The 23,905-nt window shown below is 42.9% G+C and overlaps 3 protein-coding genes across 4 annotated transcripts in view; all 3 read left to right on the plus strand.

The window, feature by feature from the left end:
* Positions 1–208: 208 nt before the first annotated feature.
* Positions 209–6,901, plus strand: LOC118409451 (neuronal acetylcholine receptor subunit alpha-4-like). 2 transcript variants are annotated; one of them, XM_035810483.1, is made up of 7 exons: positions 209–530; positions 855–937; positions 2,368–2,513; positions 2,947–2,991; positions 3,681–3,790; positions 4,529–5,411; positions 5,886–6,901. In XM_035810483.1, exons 2-7 carry the CDS (start codon positions 886–888, stop codon positions 6,012–6,014), a joined length of 1,365 nt encoding a protein of 454 aa, XP_035666376.1. In that variant the 5' UTR covers positions 209–530; positions 855–885; the 3' UTR covers positions 6,015–6,901. The 2 variants fall into 2 exon arrangements, with proteins under 2 accessions (XP_035666376.1, XP_035666377.1); XM_035810484.1 differs by having other exon boundaries at positions 875–937.
* Positions 6,902–7,348: 447 nt separating this feature from the next.
* On the plus strand, positions 7,349–11,890 carry LOC118409659 (neuronal acetylcholine receptor subunit beta-2-like). Its single transcript, XM_035810833.1, has 6 exons — positions 7,349–7,501; positions 8,442–8,587; positions 8,857–8,901; positions 9,048–9,157; positions 9,393–10,311; positions 10,552–11,890. The coding sequence occupies exons 1-6, from the start codon at positions 7,450–7,452 to the stop codon at positions 10,684–10,686; spliced, it is 1,407 nt and encodes a 468-aa protein (XP_035666726.1). The 5' UTR covers positions 7,349–7,449; the 3' UTR covers positions 10,687–11,890.
* A 540-nt stretch (positions 11,891–12,430) lies between these two features.
* Positions 12,431–23,905, plus strand: part of LOC118409660 (neuronal acetylcholine receptor subunit beta-2-like) — an 18,973-nt gene continuing 7,498 nt past the window's right edge. Inside the window, exons 1-3 of the mRNA XM_035810834.1 lie at positions 12,431–13,278; positions 18,432–18,790; positions 23,494–23,639. Of these exons, the coding sequence (XP_035666727.1) occupies positions 18,721–18,790; positions 23,494–23,639 (216 nt within the window). The 5' untranslated portion in view covers positions 12,431–13,278; positions 18,432–18,720. The remainder of the gene's footprint in view (positions 13,279–18,431; positions 18,791–23,493; positions 23,640–23,905) is intronic.

Here is a 23,905-nt window from a genome sequence, read left to right on the forward strand (position 1 = left end):
CTATATTGCTGCCGATTTTTATTTTTGAATAATTAATATCAATATTGTAAGAGTTAACCACAGAGCCTACGGATGGAGCATCTCCAGTCGCTTGAAGTTTGCTAGTTGAAAAGACTAGAGATCAGATGCTTGACATTTTCTAAGGATCACAGTGTCCAGAAATAGCGACCTTACCAACACAACAGGCCTTCAGCAAGGATAGTTCTCGATAGTTTGTGCTGAGTTTTGTGTTCAAAATCTCGTGATTACATAGTGTAGTAGGATCATCCGGTTTATTTCCGTACGATGGGGCATCAGATGCGTCATTCACATCAGCACGTCACACGTTCACTGGAGCCGACAGTCCAGCCTGTGTAACTTAACACATAATTGTATCCACTGACCCCCTCCCCTGTACAATCCGCTGAACCCAAATCCGCGGGTTAGGATCAGAGCAGGCCGGACCGCCAGATATCCCTGTCATCGCTTCACAAACACACGGGGCAAGCTTCTCATTGTCGTTTTCACCAGGGACAACATTAGCGGTTTAGGTATGTCGGTTTTTACATGTGTACATGTGCAGTTGTTCAGTTCAGCTGCCCGATTCATGTCAAACATGGTTATTGTGTGTCAACTTTCACATGATTGTCAGATTGTATCCGGGATGACTTTGGATCTGGATATCATAATCAGGCACACGAGCTTATTTTCTCAGTTCACCAACAACTGTTGTAAATTCATATACTTGATAATTAATTTGAATATGTTACCTTATTGTGCAACCATATCTTAAATCTATATACCAACATTACAACAAATCAAAAATCGGTTATAAGCCATGATATTGTGAATATTGTGAACCTCATTCCCTACAGTTTGCCCCTGTTAACTGCAGACCTCCCCAGGATGGACCGGTTGGGTGGGATCACACTGCTGATATTGGTCATCACGATCACAGGTACGTCTGTACAAACGGCAGCCTGACTGAGTATGTTAGTATCAACGTTCTGTTCCTGGGATGAAAAAAAAAGTTCATGTTTAGCTCTGCTCACGTCGCACAGTGGGGGCTAAATCCTACAGACGGCGAACAACAAACACATAAACCAAACCATAATCTAATCTGATATTTTTCTACTAGAATCGAAACATGTTTCCCGCGTCCATTGAGTTTAGTCGATCCACATAACCATGTGTCACACAACAGCAAAGGTTTAAGGTTATCTAGAGACCTTTATTTTGGTGTCAGACATCTCAGTATCGTTGGCCTTGGAGAGATTTAATGACATAGGTCAAATAGCAATGTTGTCTGTTGATTAGAAACTCCGACAATAATCCTGTAGGTATGAAAGATCTCAAGTGAGCTGTTTTTGTACGCAAAGCTCAATCTTTTCCGACCAATATACGTGTATGATAGCCTGTCGTAATGTTAGTACCGAGCACGGGGGACCCGTAGACCCGGCGTGTGGTAAATATTGCATGGCATAAGTTATATTTAGCTACAGGAATGCAGGGTGAGCAATGGCACCACAGGCCAGAGCTCAAGTTTATTGTACGCAATGTATGCTCATGAAATCAGGGTGCGGCGACCCACAAGGTTTATTGCAGACATCGGTTCATGTACAATGCCGGTTTATAGAATATGCCATCGTTTCGTTGACGTAGACTAATACTAGTACATAACATAAAGCTGAACAGCTACAGAACCGGGTTACAGCCTATCAAAACAAGACCTACCCGGTCCACATACCAAATATCAATACAATCTATTCAGGCGTTCTCGAGTTATGCTGGTCTCCTACACCCAAATAAACACACCCACAAACGCTACACAAAATATGACACCTTCTTGGAGAAGGTAACAATATGACGTTTAACTTAAACATTTCTAAACATGTAACGATACTATAGAATCGAGGTACAGAACATGGGTGCATAGTGCTGCATTATAGACTACTGCATTGCAGAATAGACTCTCAGGTACATGTATGCAACAGCGAAAGATAACAGTTTTGCCTTGCACATGGCTACAGAACAGAGCACTATAAAGGGTTGGGGAAGGGGCAGAACTGCAAGACATACTACTACAGTAGGGAAAAGAACGAGTTATGTGCAACAGCCGTATTGTGTAGGTACACAAATGTTTACAAGTTATCAGTATCGTTGTGGAAGGTCAGATAGCTGGCTGGTTTGAATTTGTCATCCCAAATTAGAAGGCGTTTCTGAAGAAATTCTGACAGCTGTTCATCTCATAGGACGTGACGTCACTTGGATAATCCCTGCACTTGTCTTGTTGGAATAGCTGATTAATGGAAACAAATTAAAAGACAAGTCTTTACATTCGGAATTTTTGTTACAAAGGATTTGAGAACATCAATTTGTCATTTTCAGGTACGTTAGCGGCAGATTCTGAGGAGAGGCTAGTGCGCATGCTCTTCAATGAGAGCGCCTACAACCCCGGTGTGAGACCTGCCCTGACACCAGCCGAAGTGGTATCAGTGAAGATTACCCTGGCCGTGTCCCAGGTCATCAGTGTTGTAAGTGATAAATATCATCATTCTTATAAAAGCCATAAAATATGAGCTGTTGGCTGTAGGTGACTTCGGTCATATCTCATTCTACCTGTAAGATGGAGAAATCTCCACCTAACACTATTTCATTACATAACAATTGTCACAACAGTTAAACGAAGTCACTCTTTGATATTGCAATTAATACCTAACATCACTTGGAGTTGATTTTATGATACCTTCTTCATATCGAGAAGCTGCAATTTCAGCTTACATAGGCCTGAATAACCTGGTCAAGAGTATTATCGCCGACGTTTTCTTTCTACTGCGCCCTTACTTCTGTAGTCCTAAGTCACTTATGTGGTTATCCAAAGCAAATAATCCGAACCCACTACGATATGAACCCAAGAACAGTTTTCCGATAACCAATAATTGGTTCCCATTTTTGTTTTCCGTATAGATTGAGAAAGAAGAAGTGATGCGGACTAATGTGTGGGTCGCGCAGGTAAAAATCCTTTAACATGCACGATTGGAGGAATCTTTAGAGTTGTGCACCATGACTGGGACGCTTAAACATGCAACATTGTTGGGACACTTAAACAGGCAATATTGTTGGGACACTTAAACAGGCAATGTTGTTGGGACACTTAAACATGCATCATTGTTGGGGCACTTAAACATGCAACATTGTTGGGGCACTTAAACATGCAACATTGTTGGGACAATTAAACATGCATCATTGTTGGGGCACTTAAACATGCATCATTGTTGGGGCACTTAAACATGCAACATTGTTGGGACAATTAAACAGGCAATATTGTTGGGACACTTAAACATGCAACATTGTTGGGGCACTTTAACATTCAACATTGTTGGGACACTTATACATACGTTGTTGGGACCCTTAAACATGCAACATTGTTGGGATACATTAGCATACAGTATTGGTTGGATACTTTATAATGTAACATTGGTGAATCGGTTTAACAGTCGTTGAACATTAAAATGTAGCGCTGGTAGAAAACATATAAACATGCAGTGGAAAAATTCAGCGAGCAGCATGAGTGAAACGCTTGGACATTCAACATTGACAGGACATTTTGATAACTTTCAGCGCTGGTGGATCACTGAAACATGCGACGTTGGTGGACCGCATTAGAACATCACTCTTGCTTTTTACCCCTCCCCTTCCAGGAGTGGACCGACCCTAGACTGAGCTGGAACAAGGAAGACTATGATCACATTAGCCTCATCCGGGTCCCTGCAGAGGCAATATGGCGGCCGGACATCATGCTTTTTAATAAGTAAGAACAACAAAACCTATCAGGCCGATATGGATAGATACGTCGCAAGAAAAGGGTGGTGCTCTCTTACATTGTGTATATCTGTAGACAAAAGGATGGCCTTCCAGCTTGGAATACCTTAGTTTGGTGGGATGAGCAAAAGCGTATGCCAAAAGTATTTTGAATGAGTAATAACTGCCTTTGATGCAAATGTATCATGGAAAATTATACAAGCAACAAAAATTGGCTCAAGTTAATCATCTGCAGCTCTCTATCTTCATGTCTACCTTGCCCCCATTGACCTGTAGGTCAGGTGACTAGGTAGGTAGGTAATCATCTACAAGCTATGTATTGGCAGTAGATACGATCGCTTCATTTCTGTGACCGACCTAGTGCCCCAGGACGAGATTGTTGATGAAATGAGAACGTACTTGGAAATTTGGGATATCCATGTGTTCTAACTTGGCAGCTCGAGTGGCTCTCAGTTACAATCGGCGCCATCTAGAGTAACAACCAGGTTGATCGACCTCTAGTGACAACCAGGATGATATCCGCCTCACTATAATACATGATATTGTCCATAAATTCTTACAGCCCATATTGACTATTGACACTTAAATATTTTTTTCAACGCCTATGTACTTTAAACTCACACGCCCGCTCCAAGTGACATCTCAAAGTAAGGTGGTCGGAAGTAATCATAATATCATTGAGGTCGATATTGAATATTGATATTTTCAATCTTTTAAATCCTATCAGCAAAGACGGACAGTATGACGTGGCCCTGTACACGAGGGCGTTGGTGTACGACTCCGGCTACGTCTACTGGCTGCCTCCGGCCATCTTCACCAGTGAATGCTCTATCAACGTTCGCCACTTCCCCTTCGACAAGCAGAACTGCACACTTCAGTTCGGGTCGTGGACGTACGACAAGCGGGAGGTCGATCTCCAACAGGGAGGTTACGTTCAAGATGACTTCAAAGAGAGCGGAGAGTGGGCGATCCTGGAGATCCCGGATAGAAAAGTTGAGACCGATGATAACGTGTTTATCGCCTACGACTTCATGTTAGCCAGAAAGCCGCTGTTCTACATCGTGAACATGATCGTGCCTATCATCCTGCTGACCCTGCTGTCCATCTTTGTGTTCTACCTGCCTGTAGACTGTGGGGAGAAGGTCGGACTCTGCATCAACATTCTCCTGGCCTTGGTGGTGTTTCTGTTGCTGATCGCTGACATCATCCCCTCCACGTCCCTGGACATCCCGCTGATTGGTCGGTACCTGATGTTCACCATGATATTCGTCACCATTGTCACGGTCATGACTATTTACGTGGGGAATGTTCACTTCCGCAGCACCGCTACGCACGTCATGTCGCCATGGATACGGTACATCTTCCTGGAGCTGCTGCCGAAGCTGATGAAGATGTCGCCTCCCGGGGAGGAGGAGGAAGAGGAGGATGAAGATAGCTCCCCCACCTGGGATGCAGTGGAGATGAGGAAGCGAGATGGGGTTGTTCAGAACGGGCGTCCACCTGTCCCGCCCCGGTCCGACCAGCCCAAACTGTCGTCTGAACTGAGGGAAGCCGCGGGAAACGTACAGCTGATATCTGATCACTTCAAAGACCAAGATGACGACTCGGCGGTAATGTATCCAGATCGTATATTGAGTACACATTACCGGTCTACTCTATCCAGATCGTATATTGAGTACACATTACCGGTCTACTCTAGTACAAAAATAGTAATGGAAATATAATTCAAGCCCTTGGAGCCATTCTGTTCTGTTGGAAACGACTGGAGTGGATATGATACACGTACTGGGCAGTGAAATGTTTTCGGTAGTGTGTAGAAATCATAATCAGAAAAGTCATTTGCAACAGCCTTTTTTTTTGTTAAAATGAGTTAGCCATGCTGTTCAATTACATACACAATGAATAGCTGCATGCAGAAAACTACCAGCCACTCGGAACAAAACAAAATAAGCTTGATAGTATTATTTCACTGCTGTCACCACACGGAAAATCGGCAGCAATTATCGATGCCAAAGAAAGCAGCACGTTGTGCGTCTGTGCATGATAACACCGCGGATTTAGTGACTATGAGGCTTCTTTTCCAGGTGAGCGACGAGTGGAGGTTCATGGCTGCCCTGGTTGACCGGATCTGCCTGTGGCTGTTTTCCATCATCTTACTAGTCGGGACCGTTGTGCTGTTTGCAGAGCCCTGGTACGAGGACTCCTTCCAGTAGTGGGATCAGAGACTTGTCACGAGCAACCCGTCCAGTACTAGCTTATGTGTGCCAATAAACGCCTGTACGTAAATTCGCAATATGTGCCATGTGACTGCAATGGCATAATATTAACGGCAATGTGCCAACAGTACTAACTAAAATTCGTTTTGCCCTTCGAATCAAGTGTATTTCACTGAAGTTGCACCATTGCACTCTGTAGCGTCTTGCGACTGTTTATAGAAGCACCTTTCGTCAGAGTAAATCTAGCGCGGCTATTTCAATGTAAAAAAAAAGTTCATGAAAAAGTATTCCCTAGACGCCATGTCAAGTTTTAATCAGCTGGACAGTACTACTTCAGAATGTACATACAATTCAATCTCTACAACTGGATAAGGTTTGGAGATTACTTCTAGTTATTCCACAAGTAGTCCTTTATTGTCGTAAAACCCGGATTCAGAGTCCCCTGTTTACGTGTGGTAAATCATGAAATCGTAACGCTCCTTTTACTACAACGTAGTTCCTTCATAAATGTTCACAGACACAATTTGTCAACACAGTTGGGGTACTTTTCGATTTCAGCCGATGCTTCTCTGCGATGTGATCTGGAAAAGGAGAAAAAACATCAGGAAAAGCGAGATATAGCCATAGCCGGGGTATGGTTGAGGTATAGCCAGACGAGAAGAACACAGATATAGCTATTATACCGTATAAAAGACTAGCCTCTGTGTGTATTTTGATTCTATATTTGCAAAACAGATATTTCCTTTATCACAATGGAATGTAAAATTAGCAGGCAATTAATTAGGCAAAAGTTAGAATAAGATCTATGGCACACTAGTATACACAGGCCATCAGATCAATGCCAAAATAAAAGGCATCTGGACAATGCATCCATGCCATGCACATTGTGTCGTTTACTCAGTTGTAGTTAACTATAAGAGCGAAGAGCGTGAACCTCCGATCTCCTATATATGATGAAACCATCCATTTATAACATGACTAGTACCAATGGTTATAAAACGTATTATGAACAGGGGACTATTACGTTATTATTATCTCAGAGGCGATCTGCACATTATGTAAAACTATAGTGCTAATACTAATCTGAGTACCATCCTCCGTAGTGACCCAGGCTCAAAACTTTCGCTTACAAACGGCTACCACGGAGGATGGTACTCGGGAATGCCCTGGTAACTTAACGTAGCAGCACTACTGTTACCGTGACGCCAACATGAATGGGCAGATGACCAGAACCTGGTGTGAAGATCAGAGCAATCCAAGCATAACACATCATAACAACGTCATGTCAAGCCAGGCGTGAAGCAACATCAATCATAGTATCATATGCTTTGAAATGAGATATTAGACGCCTGGACAGAGACTTGTCACGTCTGGCCTGTAAAGTAAGCCATTGATCTTGACTGGTTCATTTAAAATAGATTCAGGGTTCGCAATGGGCGGACGGGCTGTTTTCGGGCTGTTTGCGATATGCTGGGCAATTCCAGGTGAGTTTACAGATCAATTCTCAGTACATGGCTTACAAACAGGTGTGGAAGACGTCATAGAAGTAGGTTTTGTGTTGGAACAGCAGGGGGTAGGGGGAAGATCAACCTAACATCATGGATTCTTGGGATTCATGCAGTGTAGAAATCGTGCATCTCGTACGCAATGTGAACCGATTGTGTGCATCAGTTGGAAAGGGTATTGCCTGAAAATTGTCGAAAATTTCACAAAAGGAAATTGTGAGACATTCGTCTTGGACATTGGGTTTTCGAAAGGTTTGACATCGACATTTCAACTAGAATAGATATGCAATGTAGTGCACGAACATATATTGGTCGAGACAAAATTAGTTTTATATGATTACGTTTTGTGATCTCTTTTATTGTAATATTCGCAAATGTTCAGATTAAAACTACCCAATTTGTCAACGAGATAGATATTTATTTGCCCTGCAGAGTCCCGTCAGCTATGTAGGTATGTCAGCCATGTTGACGTCACAGGAACGTCCCCGGCTCATGTGCACATTCACAGTGATGTTAGACAGAACAGTTGGACGAGCAGCACGTCATCTTTCATGTAGGAGAAACAGTAGACGTGATGCGTCATGTTCCCTCGTGCCAGTCATCCTTAACCTTAACTGCCATGTACTTCCGGATCCCCCTGATATCTTTGTCACTGCACAACAAAGTTCATCCCGAATTCTACATCACTTAAACAGCTTTCATGCAGACAAAATATCACGTTTCTCTCCATATAGAATTGTCTTCCCCAGCACATCCCGGGAGGGGAGGGGTGCCTCATGACTAGTCATGTTGACTTCTACAGCTGAGCTTGTCCAATCGATGGCCACTTCAATCTTTTTGTGCAATTGATTTGTATTTCCATTTGTAACAGTAATCATTCGTTTGATTGGTTAACCACGACCATTCCTGTCCCCTCGAGGTGCCTTTTGTGCGGCCTCGGAAGAGAACCTTGTCCGGCAGCTGTTTAACGAGTCCAGGTACAGCCCGGATGTCAGGCCAGTCGTGGCTCCAACTGATGTTCTACCCGTCAACTTCAAGCTGTTGGTGATCCAAGTCATCGCTGTGGTAAATACGAAACGTTCATAGTCGTAGGTAGACCTGCATTTTCGTGTAGTATGCGTGGAAATATCTATTTTGCTTGTATAGGTAATATTCATTTATTTATTGAACATAAATTAGGTCACTGTTCTTCAAGATATTATTTATCAACACTAAAAAATACTAAGAAATTGATAATTAAGAAATATTTTGTTGCACCAAATTTCTACCGTTTTAGTGGCATTTGTCTTGGTGGGTCATTAACTTTCATGGTAAAATCTCCTGTTTGTTTATAGAACGAAAAGGCGGAGTTTATGAGGACGAACGTGTGGGTGGAGCTGGTAAGTATCAAGTGAAGAACCGTTTGTAGAGTTCTAATCTTTTTCGACTCGTCCTGTCAATAGTTGTCAACCTTTTAACATATCGCTTGCTTTTGGTGATGGGCCTGATTGCTTCCTGATTGTATTACCATGTATCCCCACTGCAGTCCTGGGTAGACTACCGACTGGCATGGAACAAGGAAGATTTTGACCACATCCCCAGCATCCGCGTGCCAGCAGAATCCGTGTGGAAACCAGACATTGTCCTGCTAAACAAGTGAGTTGTATTTCACGTCAATTAATTTTTTTTTAATTTCGTGCCCACAAAACACTAGCAACAAAACCCACACATAGCACAAATTTCATTGTGAAGGCATTCTCATGATAATGAAAATATTGTTGGAACACAGATTTTATAATATCCAAATGTTAAATGGCAATAAAATGATATTAACATTAAAATTCACAGAATGTACTCAACATAATATTATGGGTTATCTTATCTTTTTCAGCAAAGACGGCCAATATGATGTTGCGCTCCACACAAAAGCAATCATTTCCAACGACGGGAGCGTGTACTGGCTGCCGCCGTCCATTTTCACGAGTGAGTGTTCTATCAACGTCCGTCACTTCCCCTTCGACAAGCAGAACTGCACGCTCCAGTTCTCATCCTGGACATACAGCAAACGAGAGGTGGACTTGGTAAATCTTGGTTTTGTGTATGACGACTTTAAGCAAAGTGGAGAGTGGCAGATCGTGGACATCCCAAGCAGGAGGGTCGAGATTGAAGACAGTGTTTTTGTCATCTATGACTTCATGTTAGCCAGAAAGCCGCTGTTCTACATCGTGAACATGATCGTGCCCATCATCCTGCTGACTCTGCTGTCCATCCTGGTGTTCTACCTGCCTGTAGACTGTGGGGAGAAGGTCGGACTCTGTATCAACATTCTCCTGGCCTTGGTGGTGTTTGTGCTGCTGATCGCCGACATCATCCCCGCCACTTCTCTGGACATCCCCCTGATCGGCCGTTATCTGATGTTCACCATGATCTTCGTCACCATAGAGACGGTAACAACGATTTACGTAAGTAACATCCACTTCCGCGGCGCGTCCACCCACGTCATGTCGCCATGGATACGGTACATCTTCCTGAAGCTGCTGCCGAGGCTGATGAAGGTTCCTCCTCCGGGGGAGGAGCAGGAAGAGGAAAGTACAAAGGAGAGCGCTAACGGTCATCCTCCGGGCGCTAACGGAATCCACCCCTGGGGGGCTGAAGCCATCGAGCTCCGGAGGAGAAGGGAAGCAGCTGACGGCCGGCCCCCTGTCCCGCCCCGAACAGACCAGCCGCATCTTTCCGCTGATCTTAGGGAGGCAGTGGGTCATGTGACTACCGTCTCAGACCACTATAGGGATGAGGACAATGACTCCGCGGTAGGGACCTCTTGGTTGTTTTCTGTGCACGTTTGGCTAGATGCCGGTGACCAATTGTCTGGGAGGAAACTGTGATACAGCTAAGGATATTACTATAGTAGAGCGCAGGATGGCATCCTTACTGCGAATTGCAACATAATATCTTTCTCTCACTTTTTAGTCCTAAAATCATCAGAAACATAAACTACACATGTAAATGTAATAAGGTATGTCTCATGGTATCCTTCCCTGACCTTTCAGGTGAGTGACGAGTGGAAGTTCGTGGCCACTATGATCGACTGGATCTGTCTACGCCTGTTCACCTTCGCTCTACTAGCCGGCAGCGTTGTCCTCTTCGCCGAGCCGTGGTACGAACAGTCCTTCCGACCGGGATAACAAACCCAGTCCGCTGTTCTATATATGCAACGAACTATGTTAAGAACTGTCCTCCCGACATGTATATATCGCCTAGTTCGCCCAAGGCCGTTTACGCGTGGTACGGACAGCCCTTCCGACCGTACCCGGAAAACACGCCCAGTCCGCTGTTCTGTGATCACCGTGCTATATACCACGAACAGTCTTCCCGACATGAATAACACTCACAACCCGCTAGCCTCTTCACCTTGTCACACCGCGAAAGTTTAAAGGAGAAGAAGTTGGGGATATTTATGAAGGTCACTTGGAAAGTCTTTGTCATATATATATATGCATATGAATGTATGCTGGTCTTAAAGTAGACCGCGATTTGCATAATTGGCATGTGCATGCGTTCCAACTGCCTGGAGTTACGTGTGTTATATGCATTAAAGCCCTACCATGCATGAAAAATTCGATCTATCAAAGTTCCAAACAAAAACGACCCTGCAGTTCCAAAATTGATAACTTGGGGGCTCAAACCTACATTACTTTTTTCCCTGACGACAACTAACGCTACACAGACAGAGACACACACGAAGAGACACACATATAAGCAAACACACTAAAGCAAGGTGGTGAAAAGGTTACAACTTACTTTGGATGAAAAACGGCTTTAGCACTTGAAATTCTTCCGTGGTTTACCAACATCTGCAGTGAAGCTTGCTCGTATTGAAGAAAATAATTCGGAAACCTCATACCCCGTGACATGGTTAGAGCTTTTGTACATTTCCTGTTTTATCTTGTCTCATTAATTATACTAATGAGGTTGTAATCAGAATAATTCATTTGAATTGATGGTCTGCTCTATCCACATCTCATATAATAGCAGATGAAGAAAATCTTTATTAATAATTTTCAGAAGTAAATCTACAAAACGAACTATCCTAGCCACATACCTCCAAGCTACACCTGTGTACAGACTGTGTTGAAAGCGTGTTGGCTTTGATATAATGACACAGATTGGTCGTTGTCTTTGAAATCCGTAGATATGAATAAGCAGTGAACGGTTAAATACAGACATGGAGAAGTATAAAACCACACACCGACTCTGTTCTTTCTATCCAAATATGATTAAGATGAACATGAACATCACTGAGTCAGACGCGTCATCCTGGGTTGTTCAAAATAAAGTAAGACCCTTGAAGTTACTTTCCACTTGCTTAAAGGGATTTGATACGTTTTATTCGATCACCTTACTGTGCAAATAATTAGAAACATTAGATATAATGTGTAGATATGACACTTTAGATGAGCCATGTTGATTTACCTTTTAACTGCTAGAATTCATTTTGAGGATAAGTTACAGAAGACCTCACTTACGTCCCTGGACTTTGTTGTGTCAATGACGTTTCCTTTTGTGTGGAGAACTGCTCTTAGAGATGTGTATCATATCGGTCTGGTATATTGTTCCTACTTTCCCTCATGTAGTTTTTTGTATGTCTTAAGAGAAATTTGCTCTCTAAAGCCACCAACTAGAAGTTTATGGGGGGGGGGGGCAATACTGAGAGAAGGTGTATTGCTTTTGCTCAAGCAATGGTCTTTTTGCAAATTAGCAAAAAAGAATAAAAAGCTATTGTCGCTAAATATATATCGGATAATACTTTGTGTTCTGCTTCTGAAAAATCCCGGAATATACCTATATATTTGATTAATCATTATGATCACAACTGTAGAGATTTGCATCGATGATCTTTAAAGAGCCATGTTAGCTATATGGATGTGCATGTAGAAAACCATTGATTGCTAAATGTCCATAAAGATCTTTTCGTTGACCGATTTTTCTAATATTTCAGTAGGAATTTTCGGATCGCAGCAAGTTCTTAGCAGCCTGGGTCGATAAACAGGCATCCTTGTGCGCAGGTGCTGAAGGGAGGAGTGAATTAAAATGAATCGCCAGGTTGACACAAAAACGCGCGGCCGTGCGGAACGTACGTCGGCGCGGCGGCCAGGTGATTACAACCTCGCGCCGCACGTATTCCACTCACGTCGACGTCTGTTAGGCTCGTCTGGCGACGCCGCTACGCAAGGACGTCACCGCTGACGACGGCACTGCGATCCGCCACGTTAAGCCGTGACGTTGGACGTCAGCTTGGCGTTGTTCTGTCTCCGTTGAGACGGAGAAACGTAGAAGATTTTGTCATTTTCCAGACGCACGCGTGTAAAGACTCCAGGTTAGTGAGCGCGCGAAGACTCCAGGTGAGCAGGACGGGAAACCTTGGGACGGAATTCTTGAGGAGGAGGGGTGCTTGTCGGGGCTGTGGACATTCAGAACGGAATTACCAAATCTGCGGGAGGAGGGGTGGTTTTAGATGGCATTTTAGAGGAAGAGGGACGCTTTTCGTGGGGGCTGTGGACATTTGGAACGAACCGGTGCAGACTTATTATCCGCCGTGTCACGTCTATTTCAGCACAGCGGTAAAAACTCACCCGATGTTTTCTCTACATGATGAGAAATGAACCGCCCCATCCGTCAACGTCAACATTATAATTTTCCTTCCGGCTGTTGTGCGGGGGTGACCGGGAAGAGGCCCAGGTGAGCCCCGCTAACCAGCACCGACCGGCCAGCAGGAGGTAAGGCAACCCCAGCACTCAGCAGAATTCTAACCATGAATAATGAGACAAACAGGAGTAGTTTCACGGTGCCATTAAAACAGATTCCCATTGTAAAGCCGTTTAAAAGTTGGTAGTGCTATTTTTTTTATCACATGGCAGCTATCCATTCGATCATTTTGCTGATAAAACGGGTAAAAACGACTATCTAGCTGTTACTGGTTATGTTGGCGAGTTTTTGGTGGAAAATTGGTGGCTACTGTTCGCTCATCGGCATTTTGTATCTACTTGTGTACAGTACCGCATGCTTCGTGACTTATATTGCAGCTGTAGGGTCCGTTAGGAACAGACTGTCAGTAATGGTACCGGTGCCTCTAGATTACACGGTCAAAATTGAGAAATAAAATCAAGTTATCAGAATGCTACACATGAACGTAACTGTTTTATAGCAATGCTTGTCATCAATGGCCAATGCTAAACATCGACAGTCCTACAACAATACAATGGTTCATGCCCACTGACTGTCCACCGATAATGCTAAGTATGAATCGTTGTATTGCAGCTCATGTTTAGCATTATCCTACAACAACGCTGAACACGAACTGTACTGCAGCGACAATGCTAAACATAAACAATGCTCATCATGAACTTTCCTACAACAAAATAAAAGCTAAACACCCACTGTCCTACAAAAATGCTAAACATTCATTGCCTGCCTTCAACAATATTAATCATGATCTGTGTCCAACAAAGTTACGTTGGAGACAACCCTTAGACCCGACCGTAGGTTCTGGCGCAACTACAGTCCAACACCCCTATTTCGGGGTTCAAGCCAACTGCGGGTGAGAGTTAGGCCATAGGGCTATGGTTACATACGTCGTGCGAAGTAAGGACATTCTTGGGATAGTGTGTTACCTGCAAGATGTAGCTATCTTAAATTTGATTGTTAATGGAAAGGCTGTCCAAGCTACTTGTCAAAGGGTTTGTTGTGTCATAGCCTACTTTTCAATTCTACGGCAACAAAATCGTACGACGTCCTACGACGAATGTTTCCGCACCCTTAGGGTTAGGGTATACAGGGGTACTCGGAACAGCTACACCCCCTTGCATTTTACCTTTCAAGATCTGGAGCACAATCGGATTTTTTTATTGAAATAACTTGGCGTTGCCAGAATTACTGGAAGCTGATTACGTTCATTATGACTCAATTACGATATTGGCTAACAAATTAGGAAAAACATTATGCTATAGATTGAAACATCCTACATTTTATTGATCAGGAAGATTATGGCGCTGTCATGTGCCAGGTTATCTGCTTACTTGAGATCTGTAACGAGATTGTAAGTTGGCGTGAAAATTCAGCAATTTTCAACAGAAGCGTGTTAAGCCTGCAATTACAAGGTTTGATTGGCGCAGTGTACAGAGTAAAAGCTGTTCCGTTGGAGTATTTGGAATGATCTCCATTTGTCAATGTTTTTTTCATCTTTTTTTTTTTTAGTTCACTGCCTGTTCTATCACTCTATTTATGTTACGGCACCCTACGGAGAATTTACCTTCAAGGACAGTCCCTGGAACTGGTTTATTCTACATTGGTGAGACAGATCGCTCACTGAGAACCAGATTCCTTGAACAAAAACGCCCTAGTTCGCTGTCGTCGGAAGTCTCTCAACACATCCACATTAAATCACCGTTCCATAACGTTTCACTGCATAAAGTCAGAATAGTGGGCAGTGAACATGAGTACTTTGTAAAAGGTTTAAAGAACGCCATACACATCGGGGCACTCCAGTCATCATTGAACAGGGACGGCAGGCGTTATAAACCTTTTGGCACATTTGACCAATTGCTGACGTCACCTATCCGCAAGATCACGTGTTAATAAGATGAGTTGTCTGTAACTCTCGCGAGTTTACGTTTTGGAGTGATCGGTCATCAGCATTGATCCTCGAAGACCACAGTGGTCGTTGAAATTTTGGTGTTTTGTGTTTGAAGTAATTTTGCGTTGTACTACCATCACAGATGAGCCTCCGTGATGATATCAAGTTCTGGTACTAACTAGCTTACATACATACTGCCAAACGCACTATCAAATCCTAGCATTATCTAGCTTCTCCTCTTCCAAGTTTGTTATATTTTCTTTTTTTTTAAAGACTTAATTCAAGGAAATATAATGAATTGTATTGCCAACGATACACACAAAATAACGTAAAAAAATAAACTGCATAAAAACCGAGACAACAAGTTCAGTCTATTTAAAATTAAAAAATTCAAATTAACAAAAGATACCGTTAAATAATGTCGAAATACAAATAGAGTTTATAAGTTGATGTTGAGTATAAAGTAAGTAAATCAAAGTTCCCCACGTACCCCGATACTTCTCCGGCTTCCCTCTCCGAGATGCGATGATAAACTTTGCCTTTTGGTAGAAGGATATCAAATTTTTAAAAGACTCAAAATGTAGATATTCAAAACACCTAGATCTAAAAATGAACATTCCATTTCCTATCGAAATAATGAGATTGTTCAAGGGGTAAGATGAATCCCCAAAGATGACTGTGAAAAACGTTAACTCTAAAACCAAAGCAATTTCCTTTGCACCTTAGTTCAGAAAGGGACAACGTGAACTCACTCCCAGGAGACATGGACGTATGTTTCCTCTTTATAATTACAGAAGAAGCATCAAATTCAAGGTTCGAAGACTTTTATAACAGGGTAAACATTTATAAAATAATCGATATTGAAAGTGTCTCAGACTTGGGTCAATAGTGGATCTGAGGAAGACCATTTTCCATGGTATATATGGGTCACAATAGTCGAATCAAGATGATCTAATTTCGTGAACTACAATAACGTGCTGTATAGAAACAAGAAAATTCTTAAAGAGACTTTTGCTAATCTTGACATTTTTTACAGGTCGTAATTCTTTTGAACTGTTCTTATACCAATATCCAATATCCTCGATTGTTTATTACTCTGATAAGTAAACTTTAGTATTCTGATGTGATGGTAACAATAAGCTGCAGATACCTTAATGGGTCACATATATTCGAATACATCAAATAAAAATCATGGTATGACATCAGGTGCCCATCTTTAGATAGTAAGTCATTGATAAATAAATATTTCTATTCAACATAGCAGAATAAAACAGTTTTGTTGTCAACAACGATATTAGAGTTATTCCAAAGTATTTGCTGTCTCACACAGTCTGACGTCGTGGGTACAATATATTGAAATTGAAACCAAGGGTCAAGATCCTCAGAGAGGAATTTTGTAAGAATTATTCAAGGACGTCGCAGACTGCAGCTGAAATAAGGGCAATAGGCTCAGACAGAGGCGAGGGTAGAAAATGACTGATCATGATGTGAACCAACCATTCAGGATCCATTCTCAGCAACAAGATGCTTCACTGCTGCCTAACCTGTTACGTTCCTGGAATTAGCTTCTTTACTCCCAAATCACCTGATGCATTCCAGGCATCAGCCAGCTTCTCTACTTCAAAACCCGATCAGGATGCCTCACCACTTCCAAACCTAAACGTTCCCGGTATCAACTAGATGGTCAGCTTCCAAACCTGATCCATCCAAGGAATTAGCTTCTTTATATTGCTCCCAAATCACCTGATGCATTCCTGGCATCAACCAGCTTCTCTACTTCAACCTGATCCATGACCGGCGTGACGACGCTTCACCGCTTCCAACCCTGATACGTTCCTGGTATTGTCTAGATTGTTAACTTCCAAACCTGATCTATTCCTGGCATTCATTCACGTTGCTCGTTAACTTAAATTCATTTTTGGTTTTAACTAGCCTCTTAACCGCCAAATCATCTAACCCAATTCCATCGTTAACTAACTCCTCTACGTCCAAATCTGGTCTATTCCTAGCATCACCTGGCAGGTCTTCTGCTAAATCATCCAATCTGTTTATGGCATTAACTAGTATTTTCTATTGTCAGATTTATCCATTCATGATTAGCTTTTCTACTGCTAAACCAGTTGATCCATCCCTGGCATTAACTACCTTTACTTCCACATCACCTGCTCCAATCCTAGCATAAATTAACTTCATTACTTCCAAATCATCACTTATTCCATTTCTTAGCCTTAGTCCTAACTTTTTACATAACTATGGCCCTGTGTATGAACTTGTAAGAGGGTTCAAAAGACGAAATGACAATCAGATTTCTTAGCAAGACTAGCTAATTATTGAACGACTAATTAAGTACCAAACGGTTGTTTGATAAAAAGAAAATATGTTTCTAACGCTAACAAGGTTACGACTGGATCTCACGATTGATTAAAGACGTCACTTCTTTCATGATCTTTTAAAATATAGTGTACACTGACTTTGCCATATTCAAATAGAAACTACTATAATCTAATTAAACATAGACACACTGAGACACATAGACATGCACACACAGAAAAAGAGAGAGAGAAGCATATATTTACTAATCTACATTTACCTAATCCAACCCCATATAATCATAAACGTGTGGACATGTAACGCTTCGCGCCACCTGACCCAATTTGAGAACATGTTCCTTCCTCCCGCGGCCCTGCGGTCCCTTCATTATGTATTTAATCTGCGGAGATGCCGCTCTGTGGAGATCGCCTCATTACACCCGTCATAAAACCTGCCAATTGCAGCGACCCGAGCCTGCTGTACACATTAAAACTCATCAGGTGAAAAAGCCGTGAGTTGTTCAACGTGCTTTTAAAATCTATCACATGGGACAAATCTTCAAAATAAACAGTGTCTATATCTTCCTCACAAAAATCATCTACATATAACGCAGCTCTTAAAAGAATCACTCATATGTGTGACGTATACCCTGTTCTAATTTACCCCTGTGTACATGATACATCCTCTTGAAAACTAATCTTGTAGATATGAAATATGCTGTTCAATATCCATAATGTATAAATTTATATGGCATATCCTCCGAAACGGATTATACATATTTCATACAAACTAATCAGGAACCCACCATTATAGCTAATCTCTCTCTCTCTCTGTACATATATATATATATATATGTGTGTGTGTGTGTGTGTGTGTGTGTGTGTGTGTGTGTGTATACATGTATATCTATATATAATATTCAGCTACAGTGCTGATGTTATCATCCCTAGATACCAAACGGTTCCTTTTCTTTCTCCACTACGACAGGCCAAGTGTCGGTGCGCATGCTGTTTCTGTGGGGTTCAGCAGACTCAAACTGCCCCTCCCCTCCACTGGATTTCCACCTGTCCTGTCGGCTGACTCCGTCCGCCATTCATCCACCCATGGCCTTTGACCTCTCCGGTGTTTGGCGGCGATCAATGCGGGTTTAGGAGTCACGTGTGTTGCGGACGGCTGGGCGCTGTGTTGGGCTGCTGGCAGGACGGCGGGCCGTTGGATCGGCGGTGCGTCAGGCTTTACTTGCGGGGCCCGCAGCTAGCATGAACACGGCTGCACCATGAGGAGACGCCTCCCGGCATGGCTGCGGATGTTCACCTCCTGGGTATGGATTACCTTGCTTTGTAAAGGTAAGTCATAACGTTGTACTAGAATACATCATCTTCATTGAACCGAAACGATTCTGACGGTAACTATTCATCACAAACCATACGCCTTGGCTGGCCGCACAGGGTCTGGATTTGTGTGCACCACCCCTAACGGCTAACCGCCTCTTCCGCTGTGGTATCAGCAGAAGATATTTGAAGTAATGAATTTGTAAGCCGATTCAGCCCGAGGCCGCGCTGATCTGATCACAGCATGCTCGCTTTGTTTCCTATAGGTGATAAATGGTTCTCTGCGGTCTTATTACATGTTTATTGTATCATGAGACACGTGAATGATGCCATGCCAGTGGCATATTTGATTTATATTGCCTAATTTATGGCCGTTTTAATGGGTTGGAATCGGCAGTCGCAGGAAGGTGGTGGGTGATGTGAACGCGGTAATAGTAGAAGGAGAGGAAACAAGAAGGCTGGAAGCATTTTTGAGACCTTGTCACCCGGCCCGAAACCATCCATAATGCACGTGTTTATTCCCTAAGTGGCTGGGCGTGCGGTGATCCGGGGTGGATTCAGTGTCCATGAGATGTGTTTGTTCGTGATGATCAATTGGGACGGTTTCGCGGATTTCTGTGGCGGTTCGCGGTGCGTGTTTGTAGGGCCGGTACGTGCGGAATCGATGGCTCGTGTCTGTCGGAGGAATCCCACTATTAACCGTTTGATCGATGCGCACACCGGCCTAATGAAGCCGTTGTTCGCCCGGTCCTGCCTTCACTGTACAGTCATCACACACACCGGGCTGCAATACTGCACATTCAGCTCTGCAAAATGCAGCTTTATATATAGTGAATAACGGAGGGAGAGCGTTGTACCGGCACGCATTTCTTTACTCCATCGGTACTATATGAAGACTCAGACCATGGAAACCTTCCCACATGGGCAATCATCCACTTTAATTCAGACAATTAGAGTTTCGAGTTTTCCTAATGTTTCGGGTCAAGCCAGGTAATGAGGAGAGACAGATGAGTGATAGATTCCACAGAAGAAGGGTTGAAGGCCTAGGGTTTTGAGTTTGGAGAGTTTTCCAATATCTAGCTGGACAGACAAACGACAGTATGTAAGAAAGATAAACACATTAACGGTGACGTCGCACAAACAGGTAAAAATGGTTGAAGTGGGAGGGAGATAAGGATGAAGAATATCACCTGTTTAAATGGAACGGGGTGTGTGAGTTTCGCGAGCATAGTGATGATAGATGGCGTCCATTTTTGTTTTCTGCTCAATTTTACCAATTGTTTTGTTCATCTTGGTTCTGTTCTTTTTTGTACTTTCTCGTGTTGCCAATTCGTTTCCATATCTAGTGATCCCTGTGCTGGTCTGCCTTTTAGTCCTGTTTTGTTTCCTACATGTTCTACGTTCTCAAATCTCTGTAAATGCTCTGTTGAAGTTTTCTCTACCCTGTGGTGGCCTTATGTTATATGTTGTCTCTTGTGTTTATAACGATATACATTTTTGCCATACACTGCTTTCTTACACATGTTTTTAAGGGTTGTGATTTTCTATTTATGCTAATATGCTGCGTATAGAATTTCTCCCCAAAAAGTCCTTCTACTCTGTCTATGTCGTATGCTTGGTCAGTCATCTATGTGGTCTGTCCATGTACTGGCTAATTGTTTAGCTCGTGTGGTATTGCAGCTGTCTGCCTTAGCAATGACGATATACGGTAAAGGTGTAACGGGTGAAATATAGGGTCGCAAGTGTTCCTATATAATAAAACATTGTTTAATCAAAGGCGGCTTCAGTCATTGCATTTTGTCATTTCATTTTGTCATTCATGTTGTCATCATCTAAGTTTACTTTTTGATTCTCCTAATTATGCAAGACAAAGGGCTAGGATAGGAGGATGCGATGGGTTACAGGCATCCGCCCTCATCAGAACTAGAAATCTTCTGAAACTTGGAAAGATGCATATGGCAAACAAACAGAACAGAAAACGGTCAACGTGATCCAAAATCCCTTCCAGAGCCTCCTGTGACTACTTGGCCCGTTCCTCATCAATCTGTATGGAAGGAAACAGCATGGATGGCTGCTGTACAGGCGGAAACAACAGGGGTACCGCAGTGCTGTTGTTTCAGTGTTGGTCACAAAGAGTTAGGGTCCACCCCGGGCCCGGTGTGAGTGGATTAAATCTATCAGTATCAGGCTGATGTTATGCAGCTTGCATCTACTTGCAACTGCTGTGTTGTTATGCGATTATGTGGTTATGCGGAACAGACCTTCGATGCTGTACATTTGTATACCCAGCTGTTACCCCGAACGGTGGTCACCTACCTACCTACCTACCTACCTACCTACCTACCTACCTACCTACCTACCTAGTCCATTGGCCTCCAGGTCGTTAGGGGGGCAAGGTAGCTATGAAGTTAGTTATGCCTGCAATAAAGTACATAGCATTTTGCTATCATGAACAATCCTTGATACCGTTTAAGTGAGCATAGCAAGTGGGCTAGGTTAGGACCACCTGAGCTAGGCTGATGTGTATTTTGCACATGTCGGGCAATACGCCTGGCGAACTTGCCCCGGTCATGGATGGACCAACTGCCTTCCTTAGTCTGAGATCTAATTTCGGGATATAGACGTTGCCAAGATGGACACTGTCGATCGATGGTTTGCCTTGGGAGGCTGCTCCTGCATTGTCATGTTTACATTATGGGGTGGATTCACACCGCGTGGGTTCCACTCTCCTCAATACGCTTCATCATCATGCTTACAGTTTTATGGCACATACGACTTAATAAAAGCAAACATTCGTCAGTAATTGGAGATGATTTTGACTAATTTTACTGGTCACTTACTAATAATTATGAATATGATATGTTATGAATGCTCTAAGCACAGTCTGCATACTGGTAATCTGCGTATCTACTTACGTTTATTGACACCATAATTAAATGATCGATGAAAATCAAAATACAGATACAGAGTAGCGCTTTCAAAGTAATGAAATAACATGTTCTTAAGCCATTTTCACGCAGATTGAGCCTTGTGGCGCTTTTATGCGTCTTCCGATAAACCCTTAGCATGGTTACATCAGCTGCACACTGATTCCCCCCTTTATAGGCCCTTCACACTGAAAACGAATCAGCAGGAATCAAGCAAAACTAGCCAGAATGAAGAATTTGCAAAATTCCTGCCACATTCGGGCGGGAATTCCAAATTGACCTAATAGCTCTTCACACGAGAGAAGGAATGAGCCGGAATGCCGTCCGAATGAAAAATACATTACGAATTCCCAGGAATATACAAATAATTCTATTCAGACGCCTTTAATGTTACCGTCATGGCCCCAATCCGATTCTAGTCTTTATGTTTAAAAATGCTATTTTCCTGCAGCCTGACCTTGTGTTGTTGAAATGAACAGATAATTCAAAGAAAGAGACAAGCACCGATATCTATTGTATAACAACTTCCAAATGAACTGCAAGCCGAATAGAGTACCTCCGTATTTTACCATGACCACATCCTAGTAGAAAAGGTCTCCCTTTCTGTCAGATAACTTACTTATACCCACGATTTCTTGAATATTGACCTCTGTTATTGCCACGAGGACAGGATGAATAGTTGATGGTCTAAATTTTTCAATAGTCCCATACGTAGCCTCGTGGGCAAACAGAGGAATTTCACCCTCTCCAGGCTATCAGGTACCTTTTCGTGCGGGACATGCTCCTTCCAGAGTCGATAGTTTAATGGTACAAACTTCATTTTGAGTGCAGCCAGTGTTAAATGGTATTGTCGAAATGCATTTTCCTCGGGGCAATGTTTGATATGTTAGTCCCAAACGCCATTCCTCTATGTAACAGAGTCATAGGCCATGAAATTAATCTGTTTGGTCATAAAAAGATGAATTGCTGCTACTGTTAGATAGCCAGGTATGTACAGGTTCTGCACCAGTAGTGCTGTTCACCCAGATGTGTCACATTTTCACATGCTATCATGCTATTTGCATTTCTTTTGCAAGTGTATGCATTCGCACGTGACTCGCGCTTAAACATGCGTATTATGACCTTAACGCAAGATAGATATTAAACATTTCTAAACTCTCTTGCCTTGATAGCAAGATAATGACATTCGTATCTGCCGGATAAGAATCAGTGACATTTAAACCATGCAATTTCACGGCGGCTTCTGAGGCTTGTGATATAAACGACACTCCTGGGAGGCCGCGTGATTCAATACAAGATTGATGTTTAGGGGGTCAAGGTGAAGATAAAACGTAATCAGAGGAGATGTCGCTTGCCCTTCAGGTTATTGGGCGACCGGCACTAACTGTAGCTCAGATGGATGGGTCGGGCTAAATGTTAAAGGATGGGCTCATCTCAAAGCCGCACATAGCTCGGATAGATGGCTCGGCCTTTACTTCATACACAGGCTAAATGTCAGAGAGAGGGATCATCTCAAAGCTGCGTGTAGGTCAAATAAATGCCTTTGCCTGCCCCTTTCATGAAGGAGGGAATAGCATCAGGGATCGCCTCAAACCATCATCAGTATACTGATTCTTGTTGAAAACATTCCTGTGAACACAGCCAGGTCCTTGTGTGCGAAGCAATGATCGAAGCTTTTCTTTGTTTCTTGTTCGGGGTTCGTCTTTGCATACCCAGTAGAAGTGCCGCGAACCGAATTCCTGCTGTTGGTTACGAAAGTTAACGTTTCTTTGTCCTGTCGTTCCCATACAGAAACGCTGGCAGCAGAAGCGGAAGAGCGCCTTGTCCAGAGACTATTCAACGAGTCCCGCTACAATCCTCTCATCAGACCGGCCAGGTACAACGGCGAGAAGGTCCTGGTCCACTTTCGTCTGTCCATCTCTCAACTCATTAACGTGGTGGGTAACTAGAGTATCAATAGTTCTAACTCATTCAGGAAACGAACCAACAACAAAGACCTTTGTGGAGAAATTGGCAAGGGTACTAGTGTGTGAATGATATAATATTTGGCCCTAAATACCATATACTCACTCACTATCATATACTAAAACCACAATATCAGAACCTGCCAAGGTTGGGGAGAAAGTCACTGAACACCTGAGGAACCAGCAATAACCGCACAGAACCAGTTCTTAGGCGCTTTGAGGGGCGTTGCCAAGTATGG

The sequence above is a fragment of the Branchiostoma floridae genome, chromosome 2, assembly GCF_000003815.2.
Source record: "Branchiostoma floridae strain S238N-H82 chromosome 2, Bfl_VNyyK, whole genome shotgun sequence".
Taxonomy (NCBI): Eukaryota; Metazoa; Chordata; class Leptocardii; order Amphioxiformes; family Branchiostomatidae; genus Branchiostoma; species Branchiostoma floridae.

What these genes read in the sequence shown, in the direction of transcription:
- LOC118409451 (XM_035810483.1), top strand. Translation starts at nt 886, where the DNA reads ATGGACCGGTTGGGTGGGATCACACTGCTGATATTGGTCATCACGATC. An exon ending in ATTGGTCATCACGATCACAG is followed by an intron (nt 938 to 2,367) that starts GTACGTCTGTAC and finishes TGTCATTTTCAG; the next exon opens with GTACGTTAGCGGCAGATTCT. An exon ending in TGTCCCAGGTCATCAGTGTT is followed by an intron (nt 2,514 to 2,946) that starts GTAAGTGATAAA and finishes TTTTCCGTATAG; the next exon opens with ATTGAGAAAGAAGAAGTGAT.
- LOC118409659 (XM_035810833.1), top strand. Translation starts at nt 7,450, where the DNA reads ATGGGCGGACGGGCTGTTTTCGGGCTGTTTGCGATATGCTGGGCAATT. An exon ending in GATATGCTGGGCAATTCCAG is followed by an intron (nt 7,502 to 8,441) that starts GTGAGTTTACAG and finishes TGTCCCCTCGAG; the next exon opens with GTGCCTTTTGTGCGGCCTCG. An exon ending in ATGAGGACAATGACTCCGCG is followed by an intron (nt 10,312 to 10,551) that starts GTAGGGACCTCT and finishes CTGACCTTTCAG; the next exon opens with GTGAGTGACGAGTGGAAGTT.